The following is a 12670-nucleotide window of genomic DNA, read 5'->3' on the forward strand; positions in this document are numbered from 1 at the left end:
GGGTCAGCCAGCTGAGAGTGTCTCACCTCCTCCTGGGTTCCTGGAGCCAGCTGACGCCAGGCCTCCAGCTGCAGCTCCATCTCCCTCCTCAGCTCCTCTGGGTCTCGCTCTGTCTTCTACAGAAACACATCTGCAGTTAATAATAACTACTCCTTACAGTATTGTCTGATGTTATTAGATTTTGGGGCATTGATGCTTCTGGACAGGAAGCAGCGGTCAGGGCTCCACCTGCTCAGACAGCAGCAGGACAGCAGGAGCCGTGTGAATGGTGGATTCAGAGCTCCTGGTGGATTTCTCTTCCTCTCCAGGAGGCTGTCGCTCCTTCAGCCTCTCATCTTCCTCATCCTGCCTCTGCTGCTCAGCTTCTCCGCTCTCCACACCTGCACAACAACATGGGAAACCATCCCATCACACCAGGATGGGTTCTGATCTCTGGATGATGCAGCGCACATCCAGACTGAACCTGACTGGACCGGACCAGAACCAGAACAAGGACCAGACCGATCCAGAACCAGAACAAGAACCACATCAGAATCAGACCAGAACTGGACCAGAATCTGTACCAGAACCAAGCTCAATATTTATGAGGAGGAATCGGAAACCTTTCTGGGAGAACTTGGAGGTCTCCAGCTGCTCCGGCTTCAGCTCCTCTACATCAGCAGACTGGAGTTGTTCCTCCTGGTCCTCTGTCTCCATGGCAACATCATCATTTCCATCTTCATCCTGATCCTTCAGAGGTCCTGCTGCCTTCTGTTGCTCTGCACTGGCGACATCTGAAAGCAAGAATCAGAGGGTTCCTGAGCTCCAGAGCGCTGTGTGTGTGTGGGAGTGTGTGTATGATCACTGACCGTAGGTCTGGGAGTCGTAGGCTGTCTCCCCAGGTCGGATGTGTTCATACAGGTCTGAGTCGTGCTGGCTGTCTGCCTGCCTGCTCTCAGAGCGTTCCTGGCTGCTCTCGACCGTTCTCAGGCGCTTGTTGACGCGCTCGCTGTAATCCCCAGGCGAACGCTCGTTATCTGCTTGGCCCGGTTTCCTCTTAAAGCTCTGAAACAGGAAGTGGAGGAACATTGTCCCACCTGAACACAAACATGGAGAACAGCAGAGTGGGATGAAAGAGCAGTACCTGAGTCTGGCTCTGAGTCTGCTTCTGAGAGGCCATCCTGGCTGTCAGCTTGGACTGGTGGCCTTCTGATTGGCTGGCATCAGCTGCACCGCTGCCATGCTCCTAGAGGGGGAAACAAAAAACCAAGCAGGAAAACCAAAGAAGCAGGCCTGTGTTAGTGTCACTTTAAGTTCACTCTACATTTCTCAAACTGTTAATCCCTCAGTCCTGATGCAGCCTGATGATGTTTCGGTTGTCTGACATGCAGCTTTACATTTGACTTTTAGCTTTGAAGAGGAGACCATGTCCCCTTGTGGACTGGAAGCTGAGGCTGCAAACCGGGCCGTGTTTGATAGTTGATAGTTTGATAAGGTGTTTGTGCTAATTTTCTGCCTTGGATCCTATTGAAAAACTAAGCATGTGCTCCTCTCAGTCAGTTGCTAACACCAAGTTAAGAAACATTGATATCGGAGGTAGAGAATCCATCTGCCTTCTACTGAGGATCAGGAATTTTAGAGGCCAGAAATCTCAATCAGCTGTAGAAGAACCAGATGTGTTTTACTTTAAATAAATGAACATGTGTGCTGATTATTTGAGTGCCCAGTTGACCAGAGTGCAGACTGTTTTCATGTTATATACCAGAGTGGCTAAACGAGGTTGAGATTTGCCCCAGTCGGGGGCAGCTGGGTGGAACGTTACCTCTTTAGCCTGATCTGTCTCTGCAGCGGCGCCGGCCAGCTCCACAGCGGAGTCACTCTGAATATTCTGCTCTCCAGTCTGACCGTCTGCACTGTGCTCCTTCCTCTCAGCAGAGCTGGGCTGCTCATCATCCTCACTCTCAGCTTCATCCTCCTGCTGGATGTCCCAACAAAACACCCAAATAACGAGGCTGTTAGCAGCTCTTGATTCCGTCACACCATCGACTCTGTTTCTACTCAGACCTTGAGTTTCTCTCCGCTGTCATCTCCAGCAGCCTTATCTTTTTCTTCCTGTGCTTCTCTATTCTCCTTCCCCTCCTTTTCTTCTTCATCTTCATCAGCTGCCTCTTCCTGTTTCTCATGTCCTTTCTCATCCTCTTCCTCAGATTTGGGTTCCTGGTTCTGTTCGTCGTCTCTCTGGTTCTCCATCTCAGTTTCTCCTGACTCCTCTTCCTCTCCATCTCGCTGTTCTTCCTCTTTCAGCTCCACCTCCATGGCCTTGTCATCAATATCTAGCGGGTTTTCATCTGAAAAGTCCAAACAGTCAATAAGTCATTCACTATTTGTAGAAACAGGACATTTAGGAATGAAAAATGCTTTTAGTCTTACATATTAAACAAAAGGAAAACTTAAAATAGTTCATATTAGAAGATTGTGTTCAGCTAGCCAAGTCCTGAATAAAATTCTGATTCTAATAAATGGGAAACAAAACAAGAGAATTTTTAAATACAACCATAAGACAGATCTGTTGATCTGGATTCCTAAAGGAAATTGCAGATAATTGAAGTTTTAGTTTTAATAATTAGCATCCAGTTGTAATCTTATGACTAGATTATTCAAAATCCAGTCAAAAGTTAGAAAGTATCAGAACATGAGGAGTGACAACACACTCATGTATTTAGACGTTGAGCACCAGCTTCCTCACCATCACCATCCTCATCATCATCTCCTCCAGCCTCTTCCTCCTGGTCCAGGATGAGGTCGTCAGGCAGGTCCATGGCCTCTGGTTCTGGTCTCTGCTCCTGCTGACCGTGGTACGGGTCCACCTCGTTCTCATCAAACTCTCTCTGGAAGCCGGAGGAACACACACGTTAGTTTGGACTGCTGTTATTATCCTGAGCTTTTAAAAAGGATGAGACCTCTGGGCTTCTAACAAATGTCTTGAAGTTTTTGTCGGCTACCATCTTGAAGACAACAAACTGATTTATCTTATCATATTTCTGGCGAACTGATTCTCCGGTTCTGATATGGAGACGACAGGGCAAACAGAAACAGGAAGTAGTGAACAGCTGGAGGGGATGTGAGGTCACCTCGTCTCCTTGCTCGTGGATCTTCTCCGTCTCCTCCTCACGCTGCTCTTCATCCTGGTCCTGACTCTTCTTGTCCCTGTTGGAGTCGGCTGTGTCCAGGTTGTCCTCTTTAGCCACCAGCTCAGATTCGCCCTGCAGGAGGACAGAGGACAACGTGGACATGAAGGTGTGTGAACCACCGTCTCACACACACCCTGAGACCTGCTGGGATACCTGGTCCATGCCCTGTCCAGACTCCTCTTCCTTCTCACTGCCTTCCTCTTCATCATCCTCTTCATCATCCCCCCACATTCTCTCATCCAAAGTGTCTGTCTGACCTTCTCCCAGGTCTCCCATCTTTTTGTCCAGCTCCTCTTCCTCCTCTTCATCAGACTCGTTGTCTTCACCTATAAACACACAGAGAGGTCTGGGGGTTAATCACAGCATGTCCACGGCCAAAGACATGTCCTGGAGGACACATCTGTTCCCAGATTCAACTCACCACCTTCATTCTCGTCCCCATCATGAACTCGTCCATCAAAGTCTTCAGACATTTCGATTCCGTTGTCCTCCGACTTGATGTTCTCCAAATTCTGCTGCTCCTCCTTCTCTGCTCCCTCCTGGAAGGAATCCTCCACCTGCAGGAACAGGAGCGTCAGATAACCTGCAGGGACCCGATGGGGCCCGGCCCTCATGATGGGACCCACCTCAGGCAGCACAGTCACCTGAATTGCAGCTCAAAAACAAAAACAGAAAATTTCCCAAAAATCGCTTCCATAAACATCACTGCTGTCAGGATGGGTTCCCCCCAGATACATAACCAATAAGCTATCTGGAACAGTTAAGGTCAAAGGTTAATAAGGGAATCCTTCAGGATGAGAATGAATAATCTATCCCAACCTGGGACTGATCAGAGGACAGAAGGATGTGAAAGCAGATGAACACAGTGTGTGATATGATCTGTTTTTCTCTCACTTTCTTTTCTTAAAAATAAATTCAAATGACAGAAAATATTTGTAAAAACTTGCTTCTATTCAGTCATTTTTTCTGGGATCTGACCTGAATTCAAAGTCCAAATAAATACAAGCTATAAAGACGGTGGTGGCCTGAGTGGGCTGACATCACTCTGAACTACAGACACACAAGGAGTTGTTGGTGAAAAATAGATCCTGATTTTCCTAAAATTAAATCTTTAAAAATAGAAAATTTTGATTAATGGGTGAAATGGATTAATCTTCCCTGGATACAGGTAAGATTTCTGGAGCCTTGTCATCTTTTTCTTCCCGTGCTTCTCTATTCTCCTTCACTCCTTTTCTTCATCTTCATCAGCTGCCTCTTCCTCGCCTTCCTGTTTCTCAGGTACAGCCCAGTATCCATGGTTGTACCACAGATACAGCCTCCTGCTGTATCCATGGTGATGTTGAGCCTAATGTCCCACATCATCTCAGTGATATCATCTTGCTCTTATGGTGTCTGTTAAACTAATGTTAATGGGAAATGAATCCATGGCTTCACCCATGGGTTCATGTTCAGCTCCTGACCAGCATACTGTCCATGTGAACTCAGTTTCTCGTCACCTGGTCTTCATTCTCGATCTTGTCGCTGACGTCCTTGGTGCCGTCTCCGTCTCCGATGCCTCCGCCCTCGTAGTCATGGAACTCTGTGGCTCCGTCCGCGTCGCCTCCAGGCATCAGCTCCTGAGGCAGACAGAACCCCTGCAGGGACACCAACACAGCGGGTAAGTTCTCCCGCCGAGCTCCCTTCCTACTGGCTGAATGCTCCATCACACACTGGGCCCACTGCACCTTCTGGGCCAGCTGGGTGAAGATGCTGGACAGCACAGACAGCAGCTTGCCTGTGCTTCTGTGGACTGCGAGCGACACAGAGAGGTAGTAGCGGGCCAGGTCTGAATAGACCCCCAGCAGGGGCAGGAACCGGACCAGCGCCCTGCAGGCCCGGTTCACCTCCTGGAACACAGGAAGCACAGGGATCAGGACACCAGCAGAACCTGCTGACAAGTTCCATCTGGTACCAGAACCAGATGGGCATCAGAAACCAGAGACAGCAGATGATTCTGATCAGCCTTTCTGTTTCCTGTCTGTTGCAGCGCTCAGCGGGTACCTGAAGCTGTGAAGGGGGACAGGAGTCTCTGTGTCTCCTCACACAGCCCAGCAGCTTCGTCACGGCAACGCTCACACTGCCAACAGACAGAGCCTCCACCTCAGCTTCAAGCTCTGCCTCCAAGAGCCGAGTCAGGTGACCAGGCTTCAGCAGGTCCTCTACAGGCTCCTCCTTCTCCTCAGCTCCGTCTGAACCACAAACAAGAAAAAAGACAGATTTATATGTGTGTGTGCGTGTGTGTGTGTTTCATCCGACTTCAAATACAACTTTAAAGTATTAGAACATTGCAACATTTACAATGCCAAGTGCTGAGCTCCATAATCGTCACACATTGATCTGATTTGCCTCAAAGCTCTGGTCTAATCCCAGACTCAGACCCGGAGCCTGGTTGGACCTGGACACTCTGGTCCAGTCCGGTCCCAGTCTCAGGTCCATCAGAGACCAGAGACTTCATGGTCACCTGTCTTTGGCTCTTCCTGTGTCTGTCCTTCATCCTCAGCCGTCCTCCTCTTCACCAGTCTCTGGACAGCATGCAGCAGGGCGCTGATGTTGGCCTCCAGCTCAGCAGAGAAGAAGCTCCAGAAAGCAGAGTGCTGACCTGCAGACAGAACCAGAGGAGAGGATTCCAGTCTGCCGACAGGCCATTATGTGTGACTGACAGGAAAAGCACATGAGGTGTGTGTGAGAGCAGAAGCAGGTGAGGTGTGTGTGACTGAGCAGAAGCTGGTGAGGTGTGTGTGTTGGGTGCTGACCGATGGGCTCAGGCCCCGGGGACAGCAGCTGACTTCTCCAGCTGGTAAACTCAGTGATGGCCGTCTCCACCTGTCCTCGGACGTAGTTCAGACTCTGTGTCACGGCGGGCTGGGTGTTGGCCCCACCCTCCCCGGTTAGCGGGGAAAACAAGCTCTCTATGCTACTCATCTGGGCTGCCACGCCCCCTAACTGCTCCATGGCTGAACAGCAGGTGGTAAAGCTGCTCCTGAGGGGAAAACCAAAGGAAACAGATCTGTGTTCAGTTTTTGTCAGAGTGGTGGGACTGAAGGTGTCTGCATGATGCTGTACCAGGAGCAGAGGATGGACCCAGAGGAGGCCAGCTGCTCCTTCACACTCTGACTGTCCTTCAGCATGGCAGCGACCTGCTGCTGCAGCTGGGTCCAGCCGGGGTCTCCCCTCCTCAGCAGGCAGCCAGGGGGCTGCTGCTGCACTGTCAGGGGGGAAGGGCACATCAGGGTGTGGCGCCTGCTGCTGGCGCCCGTCTGCTCCCTCTGCTGGGGTTCTTCAGGACAACACTGGAGCAGCCAGGACAGTTGTTGCAGAAGTGTGGCACTCTGAGCTGCCAGCCCCCGGCCTCTTCTGAACCAGTCCTGCAGAGAGTCCTGGGGGGGCAGGTAGCAGCCCCCGTCCTCACTGTGGCTCTGGAGGTGGGTCTGTATGTTCTGGAGGCTGGCAGTTAGCTTCCTGGACCAGGGAGAGGGAAGAGAGAGGGGGTGGGGGGAGACAGGAGAGCAGTGTAAATGAAAACAATCCATGATGCAGGAGTCAACAGGAAACCTAATGAACTCAACCAGTCAGGCAGTACTTGGTGTGTGTGATGTTTGCTGGGGACTGGTTAGTTCACCAGAACTTTAAACCTAACCAGGTGAGAGTGAAACATCTGTCACCTTGACTAGTGGATAACCTTGACCTTGCTGTATATCATGTGGTCATGTGCACATTGTCTCTTTGGTCTGTTCTGTCATTCATTAGAAGATGATCTGAACCACTTCAATCCACCCACACACTTCAGTTCAGCACCATCCTGGAGTTGAACTGATTCTAGACTTTATGTTGGTTTTTTCTTTGCATATCATGTTGTGTTCTTAGTATTTGTATAAGTTCAGACTATATTCTATGGTACATACAGCCTTTCATGCTTAACTAGAACCACAGCTAAAGCTGATGTCTCTTCTTTAGGTTCTGTTGATGTGACTCTGCCTGATCCAGATCAACTCAGAACTAATCCCACTATCTGCTGCATAACCCAGTGTATTACAGTGAAGTCAGTTATAGAAATCAAATTTAACATGATTGATAACCAGCAAAAAGCAGAGAGGAAGTCTGCCTGTTCAGCAAAGGTTCAAGGTGAGAATCAGCCTGACCCTTCAGAGGTCAGTCAATCCTGTGACGCCTTGTGATGTTTTTGTGTGTCTGGAGCAGTTGGAGTTTTATATTATCCACCTTTACTTGACCTTTTCTTGGACTTGCTGAATGCTCTCAGAATGTGTGGGTGTGCTGTGTTTCCTGTTTCCATGCAATGGTACTCCAGCTCAGCAAGGCCTCACCTGAGGGAGACCCAGTGTTGGGTCAGCTGGGCCAGTCGATGCCTCTGTCTGAGCAGCAGCTTGAACAGGTGGGAGGAGAAACCTCTGCAGCGCTCTATGTTCCCAACACCAAGCTCCTGTAACCATGGAGATGCACAACACAGACAGGACAACAGCAGGAGATCAGTGCTGGTCTAACAGAACAACAAGAACATGTCCAGCAGCCTAAAGCTGTCTTGGGTTATGAACAACCTTTTTTCAGTAAACCAGGTAGCGTTTCTGCATTCAAAGAAACACCTGATGTATTAATAAGGATTCATCTGCAAGACTGTTTAGTGTCAGAAAAGTTTGCTCTCAAGTTGAGATGTATAAAACTGAACGGCTCCCTCTGGCCGTCTCTGTTCTCTCCATCAGCTTCCTTAAAATTCCCATCTGTAGAACTGAGCTCTTTTGTATGTAACCACTCTACTGCTCACAAACGTTCACTTCTGACCTAAGCTCACCACTCATCCCCACAGCTTCCTTGTGTGACTCATTAGCTTCATCAATCTGTAGCTAACACAGTTCTGTATGACTCCCTTGTTTTTTCTTCAATTCCTTTGGCATCTTGATCATAGGATATTGAAAGGTCTTGCTCAGCCTTGGCAGTCATCAAAACCTCTACTGCCAGCTCTCCCAGACACTTCATACCTACATCAACACAGCTACATCAACAGCTGGATTAGTTTGTAGTTTTTGTTGAAACAGCAGTGCAGCTGTGTTTCAGCTGTGGACGAACCGCTTCATCCAAACATCTGAGAATCCGTTAAATCTGCTGATTTTATCGGCTGTCCTCACATTACCATGAACCCAGACAAAGCTGAGACTTTTGATGTGTGTCTCACCTTTGAGGCGTGCTGGAGAGCGGTCAGCAGGGCCGTCCTCCTGGCCCATGAACGGTAGAAGTATTTCTGGCATCCTTCCCAGGCTCCCAGTAACTCTGTAAACAGCCTGCAGCATCAGGTTTTGGGAAAAATGAGCAACTTGGACAAAAGAATGGAACACCTCTAGGCATGCTGTGTGTGTCTTTGTGAATCAGTTGTGCTTACACATGCTCAGGCTGGCCCTGGGTCTTCACAGCAGAGAGAGCAGTGCTCATCTCTAGCGGGTGCATGCAGAGGGTGCTTTCTGGGTCAGCGGTTCTGTTCCATATCAGCCCTTTGCGGTACGACAGGCCTAACAGGGACAGAGACAGCGTCAAGCACCTACCTAACAGAAGTGAGACAGGCTGAGAGAAAGCGATGAAAAGGAAACAAACCTATTTCAGAGAGCATCTTGAACAGGTCAGACAGAGCTCTCTGCTTCTGCTGAAGGATGTGCTTGACCTCCGTCTGCTGCTTTTCTTTGGCTGTTGCTGTGTCTATGCTGAGGCTCTGCAGGTCTCCTAGGTTGCTGATTATCTCACCTGAATGAGACCAAGAATTAAACAACAGCAGCAAATAAATATGGTATTTGCAAAAAGGTAAACAAATTCAATTAACCCTTTCATGCATGAATTATGGTCCTTTATGTCAGGATTTTTTTCAGTGTTTTTGATTTTTTTAAGGAATAAAAAATGTTGGGAAAAAAAATTTGTACACATTTGGTTTTTTTTTAGTATTTTTTTCCAGATGATCAGGTGTAATTTTCTCCAAATACAATGTTATTTGGAAAACACATGAGTATCATTGGTCTTTAGGTTAGGGTGACCATATTTTCAATTGGGAAAACCAGGACAACCTGGAGCGGGGGGTGGGGGTTGCGGGGAAAGTCCATACATTTGCGCTTTGGCATGTTGTTGGCTTACAGGGCTGCTCGCACTGACGCAGCTCAGGGAGTACGTCGCACGCAGCGCAGTGCGCAGTGCCCTAGTGCCCGTAAATTTAATGGTCCAATGAAGGAAATTTTAAAAAACAGGACATTTCCTCACTTTCTAAAAAAAACCCGGGACGCCTGGGACAGGCGTGAAATACGGACATGTCCCGGGAAATACGGACGTTTGGTCACCACACTTTAGGTGTTACAATGTTTGTTTTTTTTACCTGCGAGAGTCCTCTACAGTAGAAGGAGGGCCTGGATATTTATGAGTTGCTTTTTTGTCTGTCTGCCATATTGGATGTAACAAAAATGTTCTTGCACTTGCAGTGGATGGACAGTAGTTGATAGTGTAATGTATGATGCACTAGTGTCCACTTCAGTGGTCAGTGAGCATTTATAACATAAAAATCCACAAGAAACATAAGAAAATTTCTTTTAGAGAGCTGTCCACTGCAGACTGCTATGCATGAGAGGGATAAAGTAGAAATAATACCTAAACTCCATACATTAGTAATGATCTAAGTGATATGAACGGTACATTTGGTCTAACCTGACCTGTGTTTTGCAGAAACAGGAATCTTACCAGTAAAACAGTCCAGATCTTCAGCCAGTTCAGGTACGGATGTTCTCTTCAGCAGCTGGATGCTCATCTTCTTCATCTTCCGGAACAAAACAGGCAAACGGGCCTGCAAGGAAGATGGTCCAGTGCCTTCCTCCAGGTCCTCATTCTAAAACACATTTATGGTAAAAAAAAAAAAAAAAGGTGAGAACAAACATGTGATTAGCAGGTCAAAGAGCTGAAGTCACAGTCAGAGGGTGTCTTGGTGTTTGGGGCATTTACCTGAAGTTCCCTGCCCTGGCCAGGCATGGCGCTCTTCAGCGCCTGATGAACCCTCTGGATGGGAGCGTCCCCTGACCCGGCAGGCTCTGGGTCCCAGCTGGAACTGCTTCTTTGTTCCACCAGTGCTGCTAGACTGGGTCCACTCAGAGCATCCTCAAACCTCTTCACAAACTTGAAGAGAGTGCTAAGAGAAAGCAAAGCACAGAGAGGAGTTGGCAGACGACCTATGATCCATAATCCATAATCAGATTAAAGCTGAGCCCAGGTTCTTATGCACCATACCGCTGCGTCTTCTCCACTGACTGCTTGATGGACCAGTAGCTGACATCATTCCACTTGGAAATCTTGACTAAGTCCTGAGAAAGAAGGTAGAGCTCATCAGTGGGCATTTACGGGGTCTTTGAGAAGTTGATGGGAAATGAATGCTTTCATACTTTGAGCTCCTTCTCAATGGGCTGCCTGAGCTGAAGTATCTTGCCCTGGACAGACTCAGAGAACTGGCTGTAGTACCGATGAAGGTTCCACAGTAGCCGGGACAAAGACTCTGGAAAAGAAACAACAGGTCATCACAGGCAGAACCTCCAGCTGGGGTCACTGGTTCTGTTCACACACGAGCGGATCAGAATCATCTTAAGGGTGAACATACTTTATCCTGAGAGCTGAAATCAGCTCTAATTGATGTAGATGTGAAGAAATTTATGTTAGTTTGTTTGCAGAAAGTCATCTGCCTGCCAAACTCGACACCAGACCGGGTCAAAGTATCTCAGCAGGGCTGTGTGTGAAGTGTTGTGCGATTGGTCAGAAGTTTGTTGCAATGTTTTAAGCAGAAATGCCTTCAGACAGCAATATTGATGTTTCTGTTCAGCTATCAGCCACTGTCCAGTTTCTGTATCTGCAGAAGACATGGGTTATTTTGAGAAATATTTATCTGATGCTGTGAGGAATTATGTAGATGTGTGCAGTTTTACAGATAGAAACTGGAAGGTTGTCGTTCACAGAGGAGGCTGTTTGCAGAACAGTGTGGAGCTTTCTGACCGTTTCATTAAAGCAAAGCAGAGGATGCAGGGAGGGGAGAGATGCTGGACTGTGTGTGTGAATAAGAAACCACATGGCTGCACATGGACTGTCTGACATTCACTGCATCATGGTTAAGTTCCTGACAAACTTTCAGATTGATGCTCCACCTGGTCTACAGATTTGTATAACTGTACACACCAAATCACAAATTTCATAAAGAGGTTCATTTTTTAGATATTTCCCACCCTGAGAGCTGGGTATGTGGGCCCAGGACTGACCTTGACCTGGGAGATCAGGCACCAGCAGGAGATGGCAGTGGAAGCTGAGCAGCATTCTCAGACGGGTGTGGAACTCGCCCAGGGTGGAGCCTTCCATGAAGGCTTCCAGTGTAGAGGACACAGAGGACAGGGACAGGCTGTCTGCTGCCTGCTCTCCTGGTGGGGACAGTCACAGTAAAAGGCCTTTTAGAAGCAGCTGAAGCCTTCTCTCTCTGGTACAGGGCTGGAGGGCCGGCGTCCTGCAACCTTTAGATGTGTCTCTACTTCAACAATGAGGTCATTGACAGGATTCTGGAGAACTTTATTGCACATATGAGCGGACTCAGCTATTTGAAGTGTGTTGGATCAGAGAGACACGCACCGGCCCTCCAGGACCGGGTCTGCCCACCCCTGATCTAATAACCTAACCAAGACCACCGGGGAAAATAGATTTTATTCTCAGTCTAAAAAGAAAAAAAGAATCCTCATGTTTATGAGTAAGATATGTATTTACTAAAAACACACATCGGAACTGAACTGTCATTCTGACATCTGTCCTAAACCCAGGCTGACTCTAGATCAACCTGAGGATGACTCGGCGGCTGAGCGGTTGGGTCTACCTGTGTCCGCCTCCTCTCTCTGTTCCTGAAGGTAACGCTCCACCAGCTGGTAGAGGGAGAACCAGTGTTTGGTGGATTTTTCTGTATGGCGCTTCAAGGCATTGTCCAGGCTGCTTGACCAGCAGCTGCAACACAGAGACCGTCCAGGCAGTGGATTATTAACATTTTAGGCTAAATCAATCACACCTACTTCAGGGTGAAGAACAATAAGAAAACTGGTCAGATCAGATCAGGAAGAACTGGATCCCTTCCTATATTACTTCAGCTCCAGTTTGCGCCACTGGATGATCAGCTGGGTGACTGGTTCCAGTTCCTTCCGCAGGGATACGGCGCGGCTGGCGTTATTCTCCCAGTCCTGATTGGTTGACAGCAAACAGAGTTTGACCAACAGAAGCCAGCCGAATGTTTGATAGTCTGCTAGGTCAGCGTGTGGGTGCAAGTGTCTCACCTGTGCCTTGCCAAGCAGAATCTCCAGACCGTTGAGGAACTTGGCCAGAGGGCAGGCCAAGCTGAACGACCTGATCCTGTCCATGACCACGTTCAGCTGCACAACACAGGAGCAGTCGTTACACTCAGCACTGGGCGCAAC

At 48.4% G+C, this 12670-nt stretch overlaps 1 protein-coding gene across 2 annotated transcripts in view; it reads right to left on the reverse strand.

Annotated features, from left to right (window-relative positions):
• Window positions 1–12670, reverse strand: part of mdn1 (midasin AAA ATPase 1) — a 57997-nt gene that overhangs the window by 7037 nt on the left and 38290 nt on the right. Inside the window, exons 67-95 of one of the 2 annotated variants that reach the window (XM_028040211.1) lie at window positions 12530–12625; window positions 12342–12436; window positions 12082–12206; window positions 11483–11638; window positions 10622–10731; window positions 10470–10543; window positions 10188–10371; window positions 9930–10074; window positions 8808–8954; window positions 8599–8725; window positions 8395–8500; window positions 7532–7647; window positions 6273–6668; window positions 5963–6189; window positions 5671–5808; window positions 5211–5398; window positions 4895–5056; window positions 4667–4804; window positions 3595–3727; window positions 3324–3496; window positions 3111–3242; window positions 2726–2867; window positions 2044–2327; window positions 1802–1957; window positions 1124–1225; window positions 849–1044; window positions 603–773; window positions 229–380; window positions 27–116 (exon numbers count right to left, since the gene is read on the reverse strand). In XM_028040211.1, the coding sequence (XP_027896012.1) occupies window positions 27–116; window positions 229–380; window positions 603–773; window positions 849–1044; window positions 1124–1225; window positions 1802–1957; window positions 2044–2327; window positions 2726–2867; window positions 3111–3242; window positions 3324–3496; window positions 3595–3727; window positions 4667–4804; window positions 4895–5056; window positions 5211–5398; window positions 5671–5808; window positions 5963–6189; window positions 6273–6668; window positions 7532–7647; window positions 8395–8500; window positions 8599–8725; window positions 8808–8954; window positions 9930–10074; window positions 10188–10371; window positions 10470–10543; window positions 10622–10731; window positions 11483–11638; window positions 12082–12206; window positions 12342–12436; window positions 12530–12625 (4461 nt within the window). Of the gene's footprint in view, window positions 1–26; window positions 117–228; window positions 381–602; window positions 774–848; window positions 1045–1123; window positions 1226–1801; window positions 1958–2043; window positions 2328–2725; window positions 2868–3110; window positions 3243–3323; window positions 3497–3591; window positions 3728–4666; window positions 4805–4894; window positions 5057–5210; window positions 5399–5670; window positions 5809–5962; window positions 6190–6272; window positions 6669–7531; window positions 7648–8394; window positions 8501–8598; window positions 8726–8807; window positions 8955–9929; window positions 10075–10187; window positions 10372–10469; window positions 10544–10621; window positions 10732–11482; window positions 11639–12081; window positions 12207–12341; window positions 12437–12529; window positions 12626–12670 lie in introns of both variants that reach the window. The other variant, XM_028040210.1, reaches the window with a different exon arrangement.

Source organism: Xiphophorus couchianus, chromosome 15 (genome assembly GCF_001444195.1).
Source record: "Xiphophorus couchianus chromosome 15, X_couchianus-1.0, whole genome shotgun sequence".
NCBI classification, from domain to species: Eukaryota; Metazoa; Chordata; class Actinopteri; order Cyprinodontiformes; family Poeciliidae; genus Xiphophorus; species Xiphophorus couchianus.